General features: G+C 43.9%; 1 protein-coding gene across 7 annotated transcripts in view; it reads right to left on the bottom strand.

The window, feature by feature from the left end:
• GRIA4 (glutamate ionotropic receptor AMPA type subunit 4) overlaps positions 1-22508 on the bottom strand; it is an 829275-nt gene extending 806767 nt beyond the window's left edge. For 3 of the 7 annotated variants that reach the window (XM_085621467.1, XM_085621466.1, XM_085621465.1), the window contains exons 1-2: positions 21552-22508; positions 20308-20466 (exon numbers count right to left, since the gene is read on the bottom strand). In XM_085621467.1, coding sequence (XP_085477593.1) covers positions 20308-20466; positions 21552-21639 — 247 coding nt within the window. In that variant the 5' untranslated portion in view covers positions 21640-22508. Of the gene's footprint in view, positions 1-20307; positions 20467-21551 lie in introns of those variants that run through there. The other 4 variants (XR_014967667.1, XM_085621464.1, XR_014967668.1 and 1 more) reach the window with 3 other exon arrangements.
• Between the last annotated feature and the right edge of the window lie 2187 nt (positions 22509-24695).

The raw sequence follows: 24695 nt of genomic DNA, 5'->3' as shown, positions 1-24695 counted from the left end.
TACTTCCCTACCAATGGAATTACTGTTATTGGAGGTCCGAATAAATCCGGGGATGGGGAAATAACAAAGATTATAGGCTTTTGGGGAATAACGTGTGGAAAACAGTGTTTTGTATGTTTCCCCCATCTAACTTTCAATAAATGGTATGGATCTGTCTACGTTTAGGTGAGGACATGAACAGGGCAGAAGGGCTCTGCTGTGCCATTTTATAGAAGATGAAATCATAGGTGGAAGACCAGTTTGATGCTACGTTGTGCATTTCGCATCTTGAACCTTGGCTCCTTCTGATGGCCACAGCATGTTAAATCACCTTTCATCATAAATAATATTATTCTGATAGATCCAAAGCTAGGAGTGAGAGACGTGTATGAATTTCTGAACCTCTTCTACACAGTAAGTTAATTCTGAGTCCAAACATGTGCCACATTGATCTATGGAAATGTTATTAAAACTTTAAATGTTATAGTTCCGGTTGCTTGACAAGTTATAAATGTTTGAAAAAGCAGACAAATGCATCTAAATATCCATGACAAGTGGAATACATTTAAAGTATGACGGCATGACCCTGAACATCCTTCGCCAGTAGGTTATAGTGGACAAGCAGAAAAAGAGCAACACCTCTCCACAGGGTGTAATGTTCCCATGACAATACCTGGACATCAGCAGCCAATAAAAAAGTCTGAGCACCTCTGCCACACCTGCAGCGGAGCATCCGACTAACCCTCACTCTGTTATCAAGGTGGACGCTGTGAGTTTTCCACCTGCAGCAGCTGAACTTCAGGACTCGCTGAGGCTGAAAAACATTGCGGCTAGCAATGTGGTCTGCTGTGGGTGACAAACTTTATGATGTCTCGTGTCATGTGACACACTCTTAAATACAGTCCCTCTTACCTCTGGGCCTATTGTACCCACACCATGTGCAACTTAATCTATCTCAGACCACTATGAAGTGCTCTTTTGTGCCCACCACTGTCCTCTTGAACCAAATTTGGGTTTCTGAAATCTAATTCTGAAGTGGGGCTACGTATCCAGGACCCGCCTTGAAATTATCACAGATATATTGGGAGTTTCTCCCTGCACACGAAGGGCATTTTCATTCTTTTCTGTGGGAGCTCACCATAGTTCACATGGCAGGTATGTATAGAAATGTGGGTGGTCAGCATATCCTATTTTGGACAGTTGGCCCTACACCATTGCTGACATGAGTGTTTCTCCAGGTGCACAGGGTGTCCATTACTATGCTCACTGTAAAAGTGAAATATATCCCCAGGTGCACACCTAGATACCTGGCCTCTTATGCGACTTGTGCATTAACAGTGCAGTGCTGGAAGGATGAGTTGATCGACTATGCATAGGCACGTGAGGGTTTCAGTCATCAGTGGAGGACAGAGAACAGGATATCAGTCAACAATCTCAAACAAAATAAGAGGTTGTATAATAAGCAGGTAGAATACTTTCATCAAATACTAAAGAGAAATGTATTCCTCTGTGTAATTCATCTTTTTTTACTTTAAACTAACATTTGGCAGAGCTTACATTTGTTGGCAGAACTTTCTCTTGCTAGCAAAATTCTAAGTAGTTTAGTCTCAAGCAATATATTAAACCACCCTACAGTGCATTATAATACATTAAGGCTCAAAAGCATTGGACACATTTAATTGATTAAGTCAGTATATACAGCCAGATCAAACTCCAGCCTGTTTAAGAGATTTTATGAGGAAGCATTCTCCAGAATATGCTGTTGTAATGTATCCCTACACTTGCCCATGTTATCATCAGCCTTTCCTGTCATCGTTCTGCATCTCAGGTTTCAATTTAATCTCTCCTTCTCCATGGGTACTTCTTTATACTTCATAGACATTAATCACTGCCTTTAAGTTTTCAAATGCTTCTTCACCCAGCCATACTCTGTGTGCCTGTTACAGTGATTTACCCTGTTTTACTGCAATTTTCTCATAAATCGCAAACCTTCAAATTACCTTGATTAAATTTGCTGTATGAATTTTCAAATATGGATTGTGCCCGGGCAAATATATACATTATACATAGATTCACACTTCTCTCATAAAACACGAACCAACAAACATTCTGTTCTAGTGCTTCTCCTGGTGAATACTTAGATAGCTCTACACTCAGTTTCTTCACACATCAGTATGGATTATTCACCAACTTGACATGCTTATTACTGCATAGCCTAGTGGACTAGTTACACGTCGTTTCTACAACGAGATTATGTGTCTGATTGCAGTTTTTTTCCACTGGGATTTCAGGCTCATATGCTGACAAACCTCAAACATCTTTTTTATTTCTGTCAACAGAGAGCTTCATCAGTCTGTTTGACCTCGTGTCACCAACACCAAAACATCTTCCTTACGTCTTAGCTTGCAAAAAGTGTCCATCACATTCTAGACCAGGAACGAGTGTTTTTTTCCATCTCACCATTTCCTATTGGCTCTTAGGTGTGTTAGTCCACCCCTCCTAATAGTGCTTCCCATTACAGCGCATGGATGGTGGAGCGCAGTGTCCACGCTGCTGTTGATGCTACACCAGCTGTGACTTTACATCTCCTACACAGCACATGAAAGCTGGCCTCCTGAACTGTGGGTATGCAGTCTTTATATATGCCCCAGTCCAAGATACTGAACTTGTAACTACTGCACTCTATTACAAGTCCTTCCTTCTACAGAGTGTTTGCATTAAGTGGACCTTTCCAAACATCATAGGGCCATATTGTACCTTCCGTAAAGGATTACAATAGCTTTGTACCGGTAGAAAGTCTTAACCAGCAGGCACTATTCTACATAGAATTAACCAGAAGGCACTATTCTACATACTAACAGAGCAGATGGGGAGAGTCTGATATGCACCCCTAAAACGAAACATATGGGCCAATGATCAAAACTGCAAAAGTTGGAGGAAGATTTCAAATCCTGAGTCCCCTTTCCGAGCACCTGAACATATTTGAAGGCACAACTATCATATAATGGTCTGCACAAAAGGCACCCAACAGCATTATTAGGCCCAATGAAGAAAAGCTCCATAACACAGTGTAACTCCAACACACGAGACAAACAGAACTGAGAACTGCTTTTGTAAATAAGCTCAGTTACTTAATCTTGACCTGAACTACGGAATGAGCATTATAGTTACTCCGTGCTACCCTGTACGCCACAGCATGTGACTCCGCACATTCAACACGAAACTCCCGAAGACCAAGAACGTGATATTGAAAGTACCAATGGAGACTAATGTTCTCAAACTGAAAAGTCCGAAAAACTGTGAAAGTACATTAAAATTTGTCATAAACTGGGTGAAAAAGAGAAGAACAACTCTATTTAAAAGAGAGAGACTATACCTAATAAAAGATCCCATGCAGCGCAAAGCTGGGATTTACAATCTACACACAAATGAAAGCAGGAGAGCACTCAGCACTTAGATGTCAGTGTGTGAAAGAAGCACCTCTGGACAGTTTCAATTCCTACCAAAGATGAACCAAGGACAAATTGAGAGTGTGGCGGAAGCGACCCCTCGCTCTGTGAGGCCAAACACTGAGCGACCAATGGCAAGTCACTCATTAAGCAACCCTGGAAAAATTGAACTGGGAGTAAAGTATTTTGAAGACCTCACACAAATTAGTGATTAACTGGCAAAGAGGGATCATGCTTTGACCACTAACTCAAAATGACACATGACCCAGGATCCCCCTAAACACCCTGAGACTAAAAATCAAAGAGGATTGAACACATACAAGGCATCCGTGTTACTTAAGTTAACCCATGACTTTAAGGAAAAAGTGAAAAACATAAAGACTATGAAAAATTAAAAGAACCCCCTAGAGGTAGCAAAACGTGGCTCCTCCTACCCATCTTCAACAAAAAAACAGAGGTTGCCTGAGAATGGACAAAAATCCATGCTCATCCCAGCTCAATGGGACACATTTATGAATGGAGGCAAGAAACAAGGAACTTATAACCTAGAAGTCACCAGGCAAAAGAAACCCAACCAGGCAAGGCTTCACGTAGAAAGGCCAAAGACGCTGCAGGGATCTTTTAAGATGCCAGCATTTATTGCCTTCTTAAAGCAGCTCTAAGCAAATTCAGATGCACAGATTTGCTACAGTGCAATACAGATAAAGATGGGTGTTGTTATCACCCCTGTACTTCTACTCTACTGCTAATGCTTGAGACTCTCCAGCAGGGGAACCCCGACATCCCAAATATAAAATAACAGCGCATACAAGGGTTAACTATGGTATATGATTCCTTACTGTTAACCAGGCGATGCCCAGCTAGAAGAGATGAACAAAACTTAGTTTCCTGTCTTGATCTTGGGTCACACAATACATAGAGAGTTTATGACCAAATGTTGCCATTCTATATTAAAAACATAGCCATGCTGACAGTTCTTCCGAATGAGTACAATCGCATGTCTTCATTTTCCCAGGTTAGGCAAATGTCAGCACACTTAATTTCCCACTGGATTATTTGGTCACCTTTATTGCAACAATATATGGCTCGAAGCAGAGTGCAATCATGTTAGAGTTACAGTTCCAAATAACACAAGTGTATATTGTGCTATATAGAAACAATAAATCAATCAGTCATTTCATCAATAATATATGAGGAAACTATCTCACTTCGGATCTACCTCGGAACGTGTGTAAATCTTGTGTCCTGCCTGGTAAAAAGAAGGCCTTGGGGATCGGGAGCTGCTTCTCTGTGCCCTCTGCATGGTTGAGTGAGAACATGACTGTCTACCGCAATGTCTCAAAATGACATCAGGCCGTTCCCAAATGTTAAGAATTGGGATGCGAGTGCATGACTGTGTTTTTTTTGACGATCACGAAATGGGGAATAACCAAGCATTGATTCAGAACGGACTCTGAGTCAATAGGGTTGCTCACATGACTCAGGAAGACTGCCTAACCATCCTTCAAATTCACTCAGGAGACATCTCATTTGATTCTTTAAGCCATTTCTTCTGTCCACTCAACAGCCTGTTACAATCTTTCACAATGATCAATAAGAAAACAACAATAGGGAACTGTTCACCCCACACACCTGAAAGTGTGTCCATTATGGAGAAGAAGCTGCAATGGGAGATAGAAACGTCAAGTTCATATTCTAGGGGAATAGAGGAAATTACAAAATGGAGGTTAAAGGATCTATTAACAAGACACACTGCCAAAGACACCAAGAGCCATAGGAAGATCCTATTCTGTATCTGTGCACAGGCACACTAGGGATCCATGTGCTTATCTCTTAAGCAAGTGTGCTGTCTATAGCACATGGACACACTCAGTAACTCTGCAAGTTAGAGCAGGCACTGCAGACAGCATAGCTCAAAGACAGAGCAGTGATTTCCGCTCTTTGCTTCCAACATACAAAATATGGGGCTCATGTGTTGGTACTGAGTTAGTCTCTGCACCACAGAGTGAGCATGGCTTCTTTACGCTCTTCTGCAGCAGTATGCAGGTGCAGAACACGGCCATGATCCACCCCTGACATACAAGAAGTAGACAAACCTTATTTTACTCTATGGCGAAGGAGAATGACTGCCACCAAAAAAAAAAAGTCTACGTGGTCTCCTGCTGACGTGCGGGAAAAAAATAGGTTCCAACTTGATGAATTCTATTTATTTAAGTCTTCTATAGTGCGGGTCATGTGATATTTTGGATAAAAATGTATCCATAGGAAAGACATATGTAAAACCAGAATCAAACTAATAATGGACCAAAAAGGTACTGCAGACAAAATTTATTATATACACATAAGTACATATTAAAACCTGGGTACTATGTTCAACAACATACTATTTGCACATATTTAAAACCTGGGTGCTGGATACAACTATAGATGCTGTAATTAGTGAAGCAATAATTATTTATTGAAACTTAGGAGCTGATATTACGAGGTGAGCAGGTAAAGAGCGAGGATGGAGGCCCTACCCCTCCCCTTTCCCCGGTGAGCCTGTCTCGCCAGGTGAGGCGTCCGACCTTTCCCACGCCCTTTGCGAGAAACTCCTCCCTTCCTCCTCAAGACACCGCCCGCAACTCTGCCCCTACGGATAAGGATTCCAATCCCTCTTCCAGACGGCCCCTCCACCCTCCCCTTCCACCCCCACCAGCTAACCAGGAATGACTCATACTTGCAATCACAGACTCCCTATGACACTCCACCCTCAGGCTACACAACGTCTAAACCGCGGCACGAGCCACTGCACCTCTTGCCCACGATTCCTAACAGAGACAACACAGACAACACCACCACCAACAGCTACAACAATATTGACCTGTCCCCCTCCTCTCTGGTCAACCCTGCCCAAGACACCCCCCCCACCTCAGAAAGCATGATGCATCACCTTGCCCATCTTGAAATTCAGCTTAAAACCATAATCCGGGGCCTGAACGGAATATTAACCAACCTTGACAGGGTCAGAATGCCTATTCAACCACCTCCTGGGACTTACACTGTGCCAAGCTCCACCCAACTTTGGTCTGCCAAGGTGCCGCCCCCTAGTGGGCTCCTTGCCCCCCTTGCGACCCGGCCATCGACTCCCAGAAGAACGGTTCCTGAGAAACGTTTAGAGAGACCCAGAAGAACGAAAGCCGCACTGTCCTCAATGGAAGCGGCAGACATAGCCTCAACGTACGACTCTCCCCCCACAACCTCCCATAAATCTAAGATCAAGTGATTACTGGAGTCGGAAGAGATCACCCCCCTCCGAAATCCCCAAGACCCCCGGCCCTCCTCACTACCCTACCTAGGGCCCCACCTACAAAGAAACAGAGCAAAGAAGGGTCCCCCATCAACTGCATGCTCATAAACTGCAGATCAGCCTCCAAACATGCAACAGAACTAGCAGAAACCATCCTCTCCCATGACATAGACATCGCATTCATCACGGAGACATGGCTAAACGAATTCTCATACCCTAGCTTGGATATGCTTGTGCCTTCAGGCTTCAAAATTATCAACAGAGACAGAAAGGATCAAAGAGGAGGCGGTATAGCAATCATACACAAGAACAACATCTCCATTGTGGAAACCGACTCTTGCATATACAGCACCTTTGAATGTCTCACAGCTAACATCAAGACAAGTGACAACAGACCAACACTTTGCCACCTTCTGTATCATCCCCCAGGCAACACCACCGAATTTGGGGAACACCTCTCCGACCTGTTTGCTCATTGCTCACTCGGAAACTCAAATAACTTAATTCTTGGTGACGTCAACCTACATCGGAATGAAGTAAACAAATCGCTAATTCAAACCCTGAACAACCTCCTACATGACAACAATCTTACCCAACACAGCTCAGTAGAAACGCATCTCAGAGGAGCAACCCTGGACACTATTATTGCCCAAAGCGATGCAGTTACTATCTACCACATCCTTCCGGTGGACTGGTCCAACCACCACATCATCTTATTCCACATCAACCAAATGGTCCCAATCCAAATCCCCTCGCAGGACCCCCCCAAATGGAGTAGAAATACAGCTTAGATCCCCCGAGCTGAACTAGAAGAAAGGAAAAGCTCGCTCCTCCCCAACACCACCGATCATCTCCCCACAACTGAACTCATCTCGCTCTACAATTCGAATATGATGCTCATACTGGATCAACTAGCTCCTCTGAAACAAAAAAAACCAGGAGCATTCCATCCAGATCATGCTTTACTACTGACATCAACGACGAAAGGAGACAACTAAGAGCCTCAGAAAAACTCTGGAGGAACAACCCCTCCGTCATATGCCGTGATCAACTCCAAGCAGCGTGCAGGAAGTACAAAAAACACATTAAGAATAAAAAAACATCGTTTTTCTGCACCGCGCTAGACAATGCAAAAAACAGACCCAAAGAGCTCTTTAACATCATTAGGAAACAAACCTCCAAGCCCGCTGCCTCCCCAACTCAGACATCCAAAGAACTGTGCGACAACTTCGCCAACTTTTTCAACGACAAAATCTCCAAGATCAAACTCTCACTAGTCACCAACCACATCCACTCCACCGAGAGCCGGACGCTTGGATTAATGACATCGCATCCATGAACCCTCCAAAACACTGGACGTCCTTCCATCCCTTTCAGGAAGCAGAGATAGTCAAACTAATCTCCAGCGTCAAGCCCTCATCACACGCCCTCGATCAGTTGCCTCCTCAACTGACTAATGAACTAAAACTTGTCCTAGTCCCGCTTTGGTGCAAGGTCAAAAACAGCTCTCTGAGATTCGGAGTCGTACCAGTCACACCGCTGCGGAAAAAACCTGGCCTAGACACAAAAGATCTAAACAACTTCAGACCTGTCTCAAACGTCTTCTATCCAAAATCCTGGAAAGATGCGTACTCCCACAACTGATCCAACACCTGGACAGCATCAACCTTCTTGATCCCCACCAATCGGGTTTCAGAAAAGGTTGCAGCACTGAAACCGCGATCCTCAATGTCATAGATGATATTCACAAGTCACTTGACTCGGACCAATGCTGACTTCTCATGCTCCTAGACCTATCGGCAGCTTTCAACACGGTCGACCACAAACTTCTCATCAAGGTTCTTCAAGAAAGGGCAGGTCTTGAAGAGACGGTCCTACACTGGTTCTCCTCCTTCCTCCACAACCGCTCCCGAAGAATAAAAATTTTAAACTTCGAGTCCGATCTACACCCCGTAAGCAGGGGTGTTCCACAGGGGTCAGTCCTCTACCCACAACTTTTCAACATCTACATTGAACCCCTCACTACCCTACTCAAAAAATCTAACATCCCCTTCCACCTATATGCAGATGACACGCAGATCTATCTGGAAACTTCCTCCATTGAGGACATCCAGAGACTCAACGCCACGCTAAGAGAGGTCCACTGGCTCTCAAGTAATCACCTAAAACTCAATCAAGAGAAAATGGAAATACTCCTCATCTCCAACAAAGAAGAGAACCCCCAAATTGCAGAATGACTCAACGCTATTGATGAACTAATTGGTAACCTCACCCTGGCGGACTCTGTAAAATCTCTAGGTATCACCCTAGACCCGAAACTAGACATGAACAAACACATTAAAAACTCTGCAAAAAGCACCTTCCTCAACTTGAAACTACTGCACAAAATAAAACCCTTCCTCCCGCCAAAGGACCTTCAAAAAGACACTCAAGCATTGGTGCTGTCCAGACTAGACTACGGGAATGCAGTCCTCTCTGGTACAGCAAAATCCCACCTCGCCCCCTCAAAACAACCCTCAATGCAGCAGCAAGAATGGTCACCTGAACTAAGAAATTCAACCACATCTCGCCCACACTCAGAGAACTAAAATGGCTCCCAATTGAAATGTGGGCCAGCTTCAGAACAGCCTGCCTCACGCACAAAGCCCTACACACAGGCAAACCGGAATACCTGGCTTCCAAACTCAAAAAAGCCGGCCAGACCAGGAACCTCAGGAGCTCCAGCACTCTGCTTCTCATCCCGCTGAAAACACGCAAACAAAAAACCGCGTCCAGGTCGTTTGCTGGTAACGCGCCCAAAATCTGGAACTCTATTCCCCCCCACATCAGAATGATCCCCTCTTTTGCAAAATTCAAAAGTCTGCTCAAAGTCCTCTTCCTTGATGGCTCCCTAGCGAACCGATAGGTTCCACTGAAGTGCCTTAGCCAGCACTCCACTTGACTTTGACTCTGTGTCCTGTGACCTTGACCTCCTTTACCTCCCGGACCCCTACCTCGTTCCCTCCTCCCCGAATAAGAAAGCCTATTGGCTACTCATTTTGTGTGACCCGTTCTCATCATGTTTCTTTTCTTTCTATTTGCTACTCCTTTTGTTTGAACTCTACTTGTCACAAATCACTTTGTCCTACTATGATCTTTGCGCTGCTTGATTGCATATATGAAACTTGTTGTAAAGCGCTCTGATGCCCTCCTGTCCAGCTAGCGCTATATACAACTCATAAATAAATAAAATAAATAAGAAGTATGAGAGCAGATTAAAAATGAGATAGGAGATCCTCCTCCTTTTTAGGTCAAGCATTCGAGACCTCTTGTATATACTTTATTATATACTTATATGGATATGTACTTTGTGGGCTCTCAAGATCAGCCCTAGGACTTATCTGCTTCAGCTTAGGGACTTTTTTTCTGTTCAACTGCCTCTATTTAACTTTCTTGATAGAAAACGACCAGCAGAGGTCAGTAAAATACCAGAATCACTAGCATTCTCTAGATTCCAGTCCACAGAAATTGTCTTCCACGAGCACCCGTAGAAAATAATATTTTTTTCAAATCTTCTATTTTCAGTGATTTGACCACCGAAGTCCCTGATTTTATATTAAAAACAGAGCACTGGACTATACCATTTCAGGCTGAAAGTTAATATTTCTCTCCATGTGTTCCCAACCCTGGCGTGTCACGCAGTTTGGTGCTTACTTTCCCTCCATGTTAAAGAACAGTAGATGTTTCAGAACCCAGGCTAATGTGCTGCATAGCTAAATACATATAAGGTCCCAAAGACGAGACTGATTGCATTGCAAATGCTTGTTTTTTAATGTAATGTATGAAGGCACCTTCCTCAGCTGCCAGGGCTGTTGTCCCAGATACTGACTGATTGTCACTTCACAATGAATGGGCCAAGAAAGACTCACTGGACTGTGCTAGAGACAATTTAACACAGTTTGGAGATTATCAGGTTTTTCTCATTGCACTTCCTACACTGGTTATCCATTCTCAGCGGAAACATAAAACTCACATGAGATGGCCTAGGCCAAATCACGAGGAAACATGTTTCTGAGCAATGGCTGTGGCACTGATCTTCATTTTCTGAACCAATATTTTATTAGCTGAATAGCTTCAATGTATATGCTTTGGATTTTATAGAATATTCTCTATTTTAGGATTTTACCTGGAACTGACAAAACCCAAAATACTCTGTTTTAAAAGCGATCACCCCTGAGTCTGAAATTGATATGAGCCCTCAAGAAGCATCCCTAGACAACAAGCAAAATCCTTTGAGAAACTTTGTTCAGCAGTGTCATCTACATATATCTAATTCTCCTTGCCAGCGAGGCAGTATAAGTAGACTAGTCACCAATCCTGAAAAAGCCTAGTTTTCTGGATTGAGCGCTGCAAGAGAATAATCTGCTAGTCTACCATGGGAAAACCAAACTGCCTCTAACACAAGTTATAAAAAGCTTCATAAACCAAGCATGAGTCTTCATTTATTCTTCAGACACACGTAGTACGCTTGTTAAAACAGTATGGCCCTTCATCTATAGTAAATAATGTTCTGAGAGGAGTTCTTCTGATTTACGTCTTCACTGCCTGCCGCCTACTATTTCCTGAAGTTAAATATGATGTTCTGATTATTGAACTTTTAGTCATGTTTGTGCTGAATGAATGTTTAGTTTATTATTGAGCTTCAAACATAAACACAACTTCTCCTAAATCCCAGAAAGAAATGAAGTAACCTACAACATTTCCCCTGTCCTTGATATGCAACCGCTGAAACTTAACTAAGGAAATGTCATATGACCTACTAGATTAACCTAAAAAGCCCTACAAATGATTTCCCATTAAACATCTTTGTTCCCTGAATACCTACTTTTGCATGTTGGTAAGATGTGAGAACCTGGCCACCTCTACATCTGAACCACCCATGCGGTTTCCCTTTCTCCTGATGTCCCCACACATCTCTTTCTTTTTGCCAACAGTTTGTGGAGACGCTGATACTGAGGTACTCATGAATCTGATGATCTAGTTATCCTCGGAACAACCTTTGGCTGCCTGAGAAGGGGAGAAAATCCTTAATAGGTTACCACCCTCCAGTCTCAAAGGGGCAGCCCACCTCGACCTCTTTCACATAGGCTTTGCTGGGCCAACATTATGGTCGTTGGGGGGTGAAGAAGCTGTACCAAAAGGTGTTGCCTGCTGGCTACAGCTTTAAAATTAAATCTTAGGGAAAGAGGGGCTCCTTTATAACTATTTTTATGGGTGGAAATGGGTGTGAGGATTGTGTGCATTGGGTCACCGATGGTGTCATAAATACATAAATGGTTGCTCAGAGAAGATAGTTTATGATCACTATCAGTACTCCTGTCATTAGTGTTATCCATGGCTGATTCCTAACAGCTTTAAATTTGTATGAATACTATTTCCATTATGGGGTATGACTGCTACTATTAGAGAACAAATATGCCCACCCCCTGCTTCTACTAAACTCCTGCTGTGGCCTAAACTGATCATTAGATGTTGGAGCTGAAAATATGCACCGGCTCTGATTGACAGCGAGCTGCCGAATGACTGACATAAACAGGACATACACGTTGCAGTTCAAGTCCAGCTTAAAAAAGATCTTATCAAAATTGACCAGACCTGTATGTACCCTGCTAAGCTGTATCTAGAATGAGAATCTGTGTGAAATAAATTTCCTCTAGGCTGGGATTAAACCTAAGGGCTCCGGCGGCCTGCTGTGCTCTGGCATCTCTTCTTGGAAGCCCCACGCATGCAAAAAAGTCCACAGACTCAGGACCTAGAGAGCAGGAGAAGGCTGCCGCCAGAAACACATTTCATTATGTGCAGGTGCACAGGGTGGGGACTCTCTGCCTGCTAGGAACTGACACCCATACACCACCTTTTATTACTTTTGTTTCTCTTGGCAACACGCGTGTCCAGTGGTCCAACCACCCAGTTTGGCTGCATGCTAGCTGGGTTGAAATACGCTTGATTGACCCAATGCAAGCCCTTGTGACATGCCCGAGTGGGCAAGGTAAAAGTCTGCCTCTCTTCCTGTCTGAGCCAGTACAAGATTGGAACCACTGACCCAGGACCTCTAGGACCCAGAGGTCACAAGATATCCATATTTAGAGGGATTGATTACCACTAACCCTACACTGAGGAAACGTGCATCACCCCTATCCACTTTCTATGACTTTTAGACACTTTATATTATTTTGGAGAGTTAATCCATCAGTCTTTTTTTTCTTCCACCATTCTGCATTATGCTTTTTCAAAACAATATTGAGATCACAAATGGCGTATATTTGAATACATTGTGTAAATCACTTGATGATATTATGTATAATAACTTTACTGTGCTATCTTGTGTTCTGGTGTTCACGATCATCTGGCAATCACAAATGGTATGTAATGTTTATATCCAGGGGCCCAGGTTTTATCAGTGAAATATCATTGTTTTATTCTTTTGTTGTGCATTTTGATTAATTTATTTTAACTATTGATCTTCGTTTCTACTGTACACATATTTATACAATGTAATGTCTTAAAAGTGCTGTGTTGTTAAAAAAAAACTTTATTACAACTATAAAATCTTTGTTATAGGGTACCCATAGTCAACCTCCCATCATCATCTTTGAGATAAGACTTAACCAAGATTTAACTGGTTGTTCACTGCTACCCTGAGGGTAAAGGAGGATTTGGAGGCCAATTTCCCATCACAGATCAAGTCAAAACAATGTCTTTTCAGGCTTAGAGTGCTGCATAAAATATGCAAACAAATAAATCAGGGCACTCTGGGTAGTTTCCAAGTTTTAGGTGGAGAGCTGTTCTTTTATATGGAGCACTTTACAACAACAAAGGCACTCCAAATCTGCTGATCACAAATGTCTGTATAAATATATATTAAAAGAGCGATCATGTGACCCGACTTGGGAACCAGGATTGAAAACGGTAGCTTGCTGAAATGCGTCTACTGGTATGGTCGGTAGAAAAATGGTAATTTCTATATCCCACAGAGTGCTCGGAGATCCTTTTGGAAATTTTGTGGTGAAATTAATTGACGTGGAAGCTGATCCCATGTTACGGAGGTACCCGTTCTATGGTGTTCTGCAGTCAAGAGCGGCATTTGGTGGAATATATATATATATATATATATATTACCTACTGGCGATAGCCAGTAGGTAGTTATAGTTAGGACCACGTTTCCATAGGAAAACCTCAACATTCTATTTTGAATAACTTTGGCGCCGGTCGACGAATCCTCGCGAATTTCTCAAAATAGGTGGGGCGCTACGCTCCGCTCCTACCCTGAAAGTCTCGGGGGGATTCGTCAAGCGGGGGCTGAGATAAAAGGGGGGTCCCAAAACGCGTTTTTCCCATGCATTTTTCCATAGGACCTTTAGAACGAGCTACAGCCCGAATGGCTGAACAGAATTACTCAAAATTTGGCAGAGAGGTAGTCCCTAGGTCAAGGAAGTGCCTTTTGTAGGTTTGGTGTAAATCTGTTCAGTAGATTCTGAGAAAATAGCCTTTAAATCAATATATATATCTGAGCCAGCTTACGGTACGCTTACCGTACGCTTACGGTAAGCGTACGGTGGCGTGCGCGAGCGCGATTCTGATTGGCTCTTAGATCTTAGTAAACATTCGAATCGGCCGAAACCAGGAAGCGGCGGCCGCCATTTTGTCTCTCGCACTGAGAGAGATTTTTAAAATCGGAAGCCCAAAAACATGTAAAGGGGCTGTTTTGACAACTCCCTCCCACATAGTCATGTTGAGGGAGTCCCCAAACATCCCCCAAGTGCAAAAACGGTTTTATTTTTTTTTCGGCAATTTCGCGGGGTACGCTTACCGTACGCTTACGGTAAGCGTACGGTAAAAAAATAAAAATAAAAAAAACACTATCCACACTTACCCCACCCCCTGTGCTTTTGGTGGCCGAAGGCCACCAAATGTGCTGGGCTTATTACAATGGAAAAAAACACTATCCACACTTACCCCACCCCCTGTGCTTTTGGTGGCCGTAGGCCACCAAATGTACAGGGCTTATTATAAGGGAAAAAAACTTAGCATTTAAAAAACCGTACTAATTCACTGAAAAAACCATAGGTTTCACACACGTTATAGTTAGGAATTAGCATTTAAAAAACCTTGCAAATTCACTGAAAAAACCATAGGTTTCACACATGTTATAGTTAGTGGAAATTTTACTGATAAAAAACCAATGAAATTGCCCCGTTATAGTTAGCGCAGGCAACTATAACTCACGCGACCGCAATCCTCTGCTGATGACATATGTGTCTTTATGAAAAAAAAATATTTGTAATATATGTATAGCTAAAAATGTATGGAAGAAGACATGGGCAAATAAGTGTCTAAATACAGTATTAGCATCAGCAGAGGATTGTGGTCGCGTGAGTTATAGTTGCCTGCGCTAACTATAACGGGGCAATTTCATTGGTTTTTTATCAGTAAAATTTCCACTAACTATAACATGTGTGAAACCTATGGTTTTTTCAGTGAATATATATATATACACACACACATATATATATTCACTGAAAAAACCATAGGTTTCACACATGTTATAGTTAGCGGAAATTTTACTGATAAAAAACCAATGAAATTGCCCCGTTATAGTTAGTGCTGGCAACTATAACTCACGCGACCGCAATCCTCTGCTGATGCTAATACTGTATTTAGACACTTATTTGCCCATGTCTTCTTCCATACATTTTTAGCTATACATATATTACAAATATTTTTTTTTATAAAGACACATATGTCATCAGCAGAAGATTGCGGTCGCGTGAGTTATAGTTGCCAGCACTAACTATAACGGGGCAATTTCATTGGTTTTTTATCAGTAAAATTTCCGCTAACTATAACATGTGTGAAACCTATGTTTTTTTCAGTGAATTTGCAAGGTTTTTTAAATGCTAATTCCTAACTATAACGTGTGTGAAACCTATGGTTTTTTCAGTGAATATATATATATATATATATATATAGTAACAGTGTTATCCATGGTGAGCTATAAAGTGACAAAGTCTTTTGCTATTTTTACAGCAATGTCTTTAAGCATCGGATTACCAAGTGCCTTCCATGCCGAGTTGAAAAATGACAAAAGCCTTTTACCATTTCGGGCACAGTATTAAAATTTGGGATTTGGAAAGGGCATGCCTATGCATGTCATTGTTTTGACTTATACTGTTTGCTCCCTTGTGTCGGAACAAAGCTATACCTCTCTTTTTAATAAGAGTGACACGCATATGCCAGCGGTTACTTTTATTCATTCCAGTTTGGCTTGGATGGTATTTCCAACCCAAAGCTGTAATACAGTGCCTGGAATGGTAAAAGGCTTTTGTTATTTTTTAGCTAAGGTCCAAAGTGTATGCCTGCTACCAGTGACATATCGAGTATTTTTAAAGATATTAATTTGTGGCAATGAATACCAAGAATGAGAAGCTGAATGTATGCATAGCGGTCATGTGTGGCTGCATTTGATTTAATGCTGTAATTGCAATGATCCTCTTGGAAAATCTGGATTAGAGAGTAACAAATGCTATGGTGTGCACATGTAACAGAGTGTTGAAGCTCCTTTCTAATAACCTCAGTTGCGCCATCTGGACACCGTTTCAATTAGCTAATTACCTGACTTTCTCTGCAACCTTTTATGGTTTTGCTATCAGGATAGATTCTGAATTAGCCAATTACTTCATTTTCTGTACAAACTTCACGTCCTCCCTTTGGTTCACAATCAGCTCGAAATTTCTCCAGCTGTCGTTTTTTTGTGGATTGATGGTGTGTGCTCCTTGTTTCTATTCACTTCCTACTCCCTACAAACCTTCTTGCCATCAATCCTACAAATCGCCCTGTCCTGCCATTACCCAACCTCTTTCCTTACTCTTTGTGCATCACCACCACTATTCGACCACCACGAATGATGCCGTTTGGCTATGGACATTGGTAAGAGAGAAAGTGATCAATGAAGCTGGTCAATGCTGGGACAGTGGAGCTCAAACAGAGCTATGTCTTTTACACTGCTTGGGCAGGGCATACATCTGTTCTCTGGAACTGAATGGTACATTGCAATGAAAGTAAGATGAACCATCATGTCAATCAGAGGGAACATGGACTGTATGGGTTTTGTGATCCTGGTCTCTTGAAATCTCTGACTCATGGGTATCTCTCTATCTGAGACCATCTACCACTAGTTCAGATCTGTGCTAAAATGCCCACTTTTGGTCCAGTTTTTGCAGACATTTTTTTCTGTTCCAATGCCTGATCTATAATAATAACTTTCCTTTCTTCCCCTAATTCTGTACTTATGTCCACTGTGCTTCCTACGATACGTCTATAACAATGTATTCCTATGCAAAATAAGAATGCACCTGCATGTGCAGTGCACTGTATATCAAAAATTGTAGATGACAAAATGTAAATGCTTAAAAGCAGAGTTTCAACTGTACCTGTCCTGAGAACTATGTGTAGTGTATATTTGACCATCGATGGAATATACAATGCATGTATGTGAGAATCATATATAGGTAACTTTAGAAAATGTAAAGATCAGAAGCGCAGAAGTAGGCCGACCTACCAAGGAGTGAAACCTTAATTCAATAAATGATGTGAGGTGGACAACCAAAGATGGTGCTTGAATTACCTGCGATATGTATTTCGTAAAGCACCACCAGCTTGTATGTTAACACTACAGTTTGTGAATTGTAATTTTTCTAGTGTAAATGTGACTGCTGATACACTAATTTAAAGAGGGTTGCATCTCAGACAGAAGGATCAGCTTTGGTGCACTGAATCCAGTTTCTTTCTAGTGGCAGAGAGTTCTATTTGCTAAGGGTCCCTCAAACATGTTGGAACAGAATATTAATCAGCCATTGCGACTAGTTATATCCCATGTTACAGGATCCCACATGCTAAACCATGCTATGATTTGTCAAACACACTGTGGCAAGTTCATCGATATTAGCTGCCTCGAGAGGACTTGTGTTGATAAAGGGTCTAAATGGAATGATGATGATTCCTGGTGATGAGATCAAAGACAGAACTTTGATACTTCTGTAATAAGAGAGCTCTTATGATGTTGTTCATATCGGTATGAAAAGGGAACTCCTAGTCAAGAAGTGGAGGAATAAGAGAACTCTTATGATGTTCATATTGGTATAAAAAGGGAACTCCTAGTCAAGAAGTGGAGGAATATCTAAATACCGGTGTATATCCAATGGGATCCCTTGACCAGAACTGTAGAGTCAGCCTCGACCTATTGGCTAATATATTCAGTAACACCTTAGTCTACGTCAGACTGACACAAGAATCCATATGCTTCACATGCATATCATCAGCCTTAACTGTGGAACTGTGAAAACAAGTTCTACAGTGCAATGTTTTATTAGAAGACATTTTCAATCTTTGCAACAAATGTTAAATCAACTAGAGTTTTAAAAAAATACAGACTTTTTCATACATTCAAAAGAAGAATCAACTCAGTTTTTCATACCTCCCATTGCACATAAATCCTTCAACCTCAATCTCTCCACTGAACAACCAATCTAGTTGAAGATTTCCATGAGTGACGGCAAAGAATTAGGCGACAAGAGATCCAACTGTGTAGAGCTTCCATCTAAACACAAAGGTGCCCCTCTTCTTGCAATGAGTCACGTATAAGCTGTATTACATGTGCCATCGGTTTCACTCGGCCTGAAAACAGTGCCCATTTCATAGCTGAAACTCTGACCTTTTGAGATATGTTTGCCACTACCTTTACCTGATCTGTTGTACAGCTGTCGACCTTCTGGCAGAGGGTGGACCACTTGCTAAAGTAGCCACTGCAGCCAATGTCCCACAAAAGACAGATCACAGGAAGAGAGGTGGTGCACATACAAGGTATGTAGATGTTACATTTACCATCCACCAATTATGTGCAATGTTAGAAACGGAGATGCAACCTCAACAAAGCCCTTGTGTACACAATAATGGCCAAAACTGAAAGATTACTTTTGACAAACTTTTCTGAATAAGGGAGTTCTCAAACTGCTAGACTGATTTTTTTTTACTTGTGATATTTGACTGAGGCGGCACATATGTGGACTGAGCAAAACATTGGCAGAAGTGGACACATTCTAGAGTATCTCATGTGTGCTTTGAATGTTTGACTCGCAGCCATATCATAAAAAGTAGGACGGCTTTTCCCAAACAAATGTGTGTGTATCGAGGTATACTGTATAGAATTATCCATCAATAGGTCAAGCAGGAAAAAAAGATACACTATTTTACAGTCATGCATAATTCTATGACATTTGTGTTTAGAAATACCAGTTTTATGTGTTCATGCACAAAGCCACGCACCAACCTCAAGCATCTTTCTTAGTCATGTTGCTTTTAAGCGAAAGAAGAAACTGGAAACCTTCAAGAATAAATTTCCCTGGGGACTGAAATAACCTGAAACCCCATATTATGCGGATAGGTTTGCAATAATCAACTACTGCTTGCATCTCCATGACACGAATAATTACTATGCATAACAAGTACCTAATAGTTCTTCCAGCGTAGGCAAATAAATCACAAATTACTTTCCTTCTCAGATTAGTTGGGCTTGTACAAGAGCATTCTCTCTTGTAGACGAAGAAAAACGAACAAAGCAATGAGATGTACAGATGTAAATGAGCTATATTACAAAATACTAAGATTTAAAATGTAAATTGGGCAAGTCAGTGCTTAAAGAGGTTTGCATGATTTGATGTACCATGACTCTGGGTCAGTTCTTTCCTCTGTAAGGGCTGTGCTTGGGTGAAGGCCAGTTGGGGCCCTTGTGCAGCCAAGGGGAGCGGATGCTAACGTGATGTGGCACCGATGCATGGACGCATGCAGAGCCATCCAGAGGATGTATGCGGTGGGTGATTCTAGGAGACATTTACAGCCCAGAATAGAGGAGCAGGGCAGCCTCAAGTGACATCACCAGATCAACTGCAGTGTCAACCTGGGCACATACATTATTCCACACATCACTGCTCCGCTGGCTTCCCACTGCCTCCTTCGAAAGGCGACAAGGCTTCCCTTCAAATGGCACAGAATCCCCGAATAAGCTGCGCACAGCTTCTAGATGCAGACAGGGGACATGGTCTTTCTAGGTAGTGGTTCACTGATGTGCTTGGGTTTTCCTATTTTTGGTATATTAGAGGGGAAGATAGAAACATTTGTTCAGCGAGGGCGTCATAAGCCCTTTTGCATAAAAAGGAAATCTCCCAGCCAAAGACTGAGGAGTTGATGGTAGGTTGAGAACCCCTCACACTCTTGGGTCCAAATGCCACCTCACTTGTGGCCCTAATATTAACTACTCCCTTGGAGAGGAATCCCAACAGCTAGGAAGAATTCGTGAGCAGGTTCATTTCTGAACTCTGGAAACATGCACAGGCAGCCTCCCTCCAGCCTGCCGGGTCCTTTCAGTGGGACACCTGCTGAAAATACAGCGCTGCGCTCCCCTGGCCCTCCCACCCAAGATAATTACCCCACTGTACATGGTCCTCATTGGGCATAATTTATGCATAACCTCTGCAGCTCGGTGGCTCATTTACTCACAGGCATTCGTTACAGCAAAGCTGTTGGCTGTTTCAATGTTGTCCACATGCGGAACCAAATTAAAGGGCGCCTCCGAGGCGTTGGGGCTGGTGTTGTGGAGGAAGATTGCTAATCGGAAAGCAGTGTACTCCTGGTCTGTGTTTCGGATGAAGAGACCACCTACGGAAAGACAGCACAAAGGGGGCACGTTTAGTAAAAGAACACTGATTTAACATCACGCCATGCAGCACGCCACCAGTCTTGCACACTGTTTATGGTGCATTGCCCCCGTGAGCGTGAGTGAAGAAGACAAACAGCCAGGAAACATTGCCTCCCTCAAAATGACTTCCCTTTGCAGTCTAATCAAACGCTTGCACCACTTTCCATCTTTAGAACACGCTTGCACCACACACAAGCAGCCCTCCTTTCCTCCACGCACGTCCACCGTGGTAGGAATGACCTTTACGCGCATCCCGACCACCTCTCACTGCACTACCCTGGGCACGTTTGCTAGCGCGCACATTGGAGGGAGACAGGGGGCAGCCGGTGTGTGCCGCACGCGACAAGGGCGCCTCTCTGCTATCTATTAGCTGTCCACCTATCCAGATGAATAAGGGAGAACAGCAAAGCGGATTAAATGAAGTTTCTGGGCAGCCTCGGCAGCCCCTCATTATACATGGAAGGCCGAGTCAGCTCGCTCTCAGAATCTCATTAGCAGCAGGCTCATTGGAAGTCCTGCACGATGGATGATGCGGTGCTGCCGCCCGGGCAGATGAGAGGCTGCGCGCGTGGCTGCGTCCCGCAAGAGGCAGAGGGGACAGGGCGAGGCAGACCCGCGTTCCGCGTGCGGGGCCCAAGCGCCCGGGTGCAGACTGGGGCACACGTGTCCAATTATAACTTTAAATGAGGCTGTGCTTAGGACAGAACCCGGAGACAATAAGGCGCTAGCAACATCCAACAGCATCACTGATTGAGGCAACATCCTCACTGCAGCCTCAGCCAGTCCGAGCTTCCTGTGTCTCCCCAATGGAGCATCTCTTGTGTAACTGGAGTGATGCTGCTGTAAAAGGCCACCACCGCTGCTAAACTTGCCCCGACACTGCAGCTGCAATCCTCGCCTTCCAGACACCAAACGATCACCCATTTCACACCAAACTGCCCCCAACGGGCCCCCACCTCCCCGCAATGCCACGAAAAAATTAATACTGTAAATGTCATGTACAACACTTTTTACAGATGCACGGAAAGCGGGAGGGAGCACTTACCTATTTGTACACTACTTGGAAAAGCGCCCATGGCGAGTCCCCATAACCCAGAAAATAACAAAACAATCTGCCTAAAAATAATCCTCATCTTCTTTATTCTTTCTCTGTCCCGTTTTTCTCTCGCTCTTAGATGTTGCGGAGAGGCATCGGAGGCAGGACCGCGCTAAAATAAAAAAATAAAAACCATATAAAGGCGTGGGGGGCCCGGGGAGCAGCTTCTTAGCAACCGTCCATCCTGAGTCGGATTTTTCCCGCAGTCTCCATCGCACTGGCAGAGGTTGTGTCCGGCTGCGAATGTTGCACATGCAAAGATGGTGGTGTTGTTGGCGGTGGGGGCGTCTGGTGGCTGCACGGAGGGATGAGGCATGCGCTATCTCCCCGGTCCTCGCAGCGGGCGCGCAGCCTCCACCGTCTCTCCTCGGTCCACGGCTCCGCCAGGCTCCCGCAGCCCCTTGCGCTCAGGATAGCTCGGTCCGGGATGCGCGACGTCCAGCCCAGGCACGTCCCCTCCTCTGGCGCTGCTGGGGGGAGGGCGGGCTGCGCGCTCACCCAGAGGCTGCCTCCTCTGCTGCACCGCGCGGCGCTGCAGCCAGCCCTCGGCGGCGGCGGCGGCAGGTGCACGTGGACTTGGGAGTCACTGCAGCAAAAAATGCCTCCGCTCCCGCCCGAGCCGGTGAGAAAGTGGGCGAGTGAACCGGGGCTTAGTGCTGGGGAGGGTCAGTCAAGGTCAGGCGCCTCCGCCGCCGATTCCGCGCGCCCACCGACCTTCCCCCACCTGCCCTCGCGGAGCCCACCCCTGCGGCAGTGTGGGGTCTGCACACGGATCCTCACAGGCTGCTAGCGTCCAGTTGTGGGGTCAGCGGGCGAGAAAAGCCTGCCTGCCGTGGACAGGAGTCGCTTTTCAAGCTAACTGCGGCATGACTGCCCCCAGAGCGCTCAACATTTCAAAGAGCAAAGGAGACCCGCTTCGGGTTCGGATGGTGACGTGCGTTGCAGTCCCCCTGAAGTGCTCGAGATAATGTGGGGTTTTAAGCCAGAGTCCTTTTTAAATGGTAATTTCCGCATAGGTTTCAATGGAAGATGAGCATAAAATCATAAGTATAATGATTATGCCTGACCCGGCCTCTCACACACATATAATTTGCACACCAGTGACAAGAAGGTTACGGCTAATGGGAAGAACTTTTTCTTCACGAAGAGCAGGTGGGGGGCGAATGACTTTGCCAAGAAGACTAATGTCAGCCCGGGAAATGAGTTATTACATTGGAAGACGTGTCCCGAGTCTAAGAGAAATGTAAAACTGACATAATCACAACACCAATGGGAAATTAAGATTAAGCAGAGGGGTTAATTTTAGAATTAATAGATGTTATGCACCCCGTTTGAGCAGAAACACCCAGCACTGTAAGCCAATACCGACCTCCCGGCCCTACTCCCTATTGCTGCTGGCATCATGGAGGGCATTGTTGCAGTAGCAGGCGGAATATCTCAAAGGGCCTTTCCTTTATTTTCTGAGTATTCTTGGGCCCTCTCTTAAGTAAGATACATCAACATCTTTAATTTCTAAGCACACAACCGGAGTTGCAGGGCTCAATGGCACACTTTTATTGCGTAGCCTAATTTCCTCAAGGTATTGGTTGTGTAGGTAGCACACACATATCAAGTTGTCTCCCTTCGCTACAGAGTATTTGTACGCAACAGAAAAAAGCGACATCCACTCAATTTGCAGATGATGTGCAATTCCAACTTCCTTATCGCAAACTTTGTAGCATGATATCATGGCAGTACACATGATACCCCCATGATTCACCGTTGTGGACTGCATGAGCCTTTTGCAAGTGGAGAGCTTCAATCTGGTTACCTCCTAGGTAGGTTTGAAGACATTATCCCATGATTGTAGTTTTTGAACACACCCACCACATTAAATTGCTTGACATGTATCATAGGGGACAGAGCATATGCCAATAAACCATGAATTAGGACAGCATAGCTACATACCAGGACAGCAAGGGAAAGGAGCCGCACTATAACTCACAAGAGAACACGCTCCGTGGTGCAGACATCTTTATGTACCTACACTAAGGTGTTAAATACATCGTGGCTTGTTGTGCTATCTTACATAACATAACGACACGGAGATGTTTGACTCAGACAAGGATGATGTTCATGATGAAGACGCAGAGCCACTACGACGCATAGAAGCAGGGCAATGGACGCAGGAGCTGCTGAAAGAAGTGAACGTGGAAGCATCATTAGTAACAACCACTTTTAAGGTAATTTGCAAACACATTTCACACACTAAATAATGTATACATGAACAGTGTTTATATTTGTGACATCAGTATCTGATTGTGGTTTAGGGATTACCTGGCCTGGCAGTTCGGACTGGACTGTTCCACATTGTAGTGGAGTGAACACTGAGATACATATGGCTGGGTCCATACTGGGGTGGCATCGAGGGCAAAAATGCTACCCGAAGGGGTTGCCAGTGGTTAGACAGATTACAAGCATTCCTGGTGTGTTTGATGTTTTGACCTAAGTGCCAAGGGTATGCCCAGATGTTGATCCAGTGTTCACTGTGCCAATGGAATCAAGCTACACCCGTCTGATGCACCCCAATCAGGGCAAAACCATTCTTGGGTTGGTGTTGTTCCGGGGCAGGGAGGACCTGGCTTGACAGTTCGGGCTGGACTGTTCCTATTGGAGTGCTGATTCCCACTGGAGCTTGATTTGCATATGGCAGGGTCCATCTGGGGTGCATGGTGTCGAGAAGAACGATGGGTTGGAATGCTACCTGAGCAACTGCAAGTAGTTAGATAAACTGTAAGCATTCCCCCAATTACATTTTGTGTGTTTGATAAATATTTGTTAATTCACTGGTTACAAACTAATTTGAAAAAATAATTTCTCTGGCCCTTGGCTTCTACTCCACGACAATTTTGTTTTCTGAGGGTTAAAATTAGATCAACATAAAGTCTATAACATAAATGCCAGTAGTTTCTATTACTCTCAACCTACTCTGACCCTGTCCGATGCACTTCCTCCGCCTCCACCTGCCTTGTCCATTGTGCAGTTGCGAGTGCAGAGTGTGCAAGATGTTTCTGCAACAGACGTGCTACAGAGACTTGAGGCCTCCTCACTCTC

This window comes from Triturus cristatus, chromosome 8, assembly GCF_964204655.1.
Source record: "Triturus cristatus chromosome 8, aTriCri1.1, whole genome shotgun sequence".
Lineage (NCBI taxonomy): Eukaryota > Metazoa > Chordata > Amphibia > Caudata > Salamandridae > Triturus > Triturus cristatus.
Note: the sequence above shows the minus strand (reverse complement) of the source record. Positions and strands in the feature narration are given on the sequence as shown.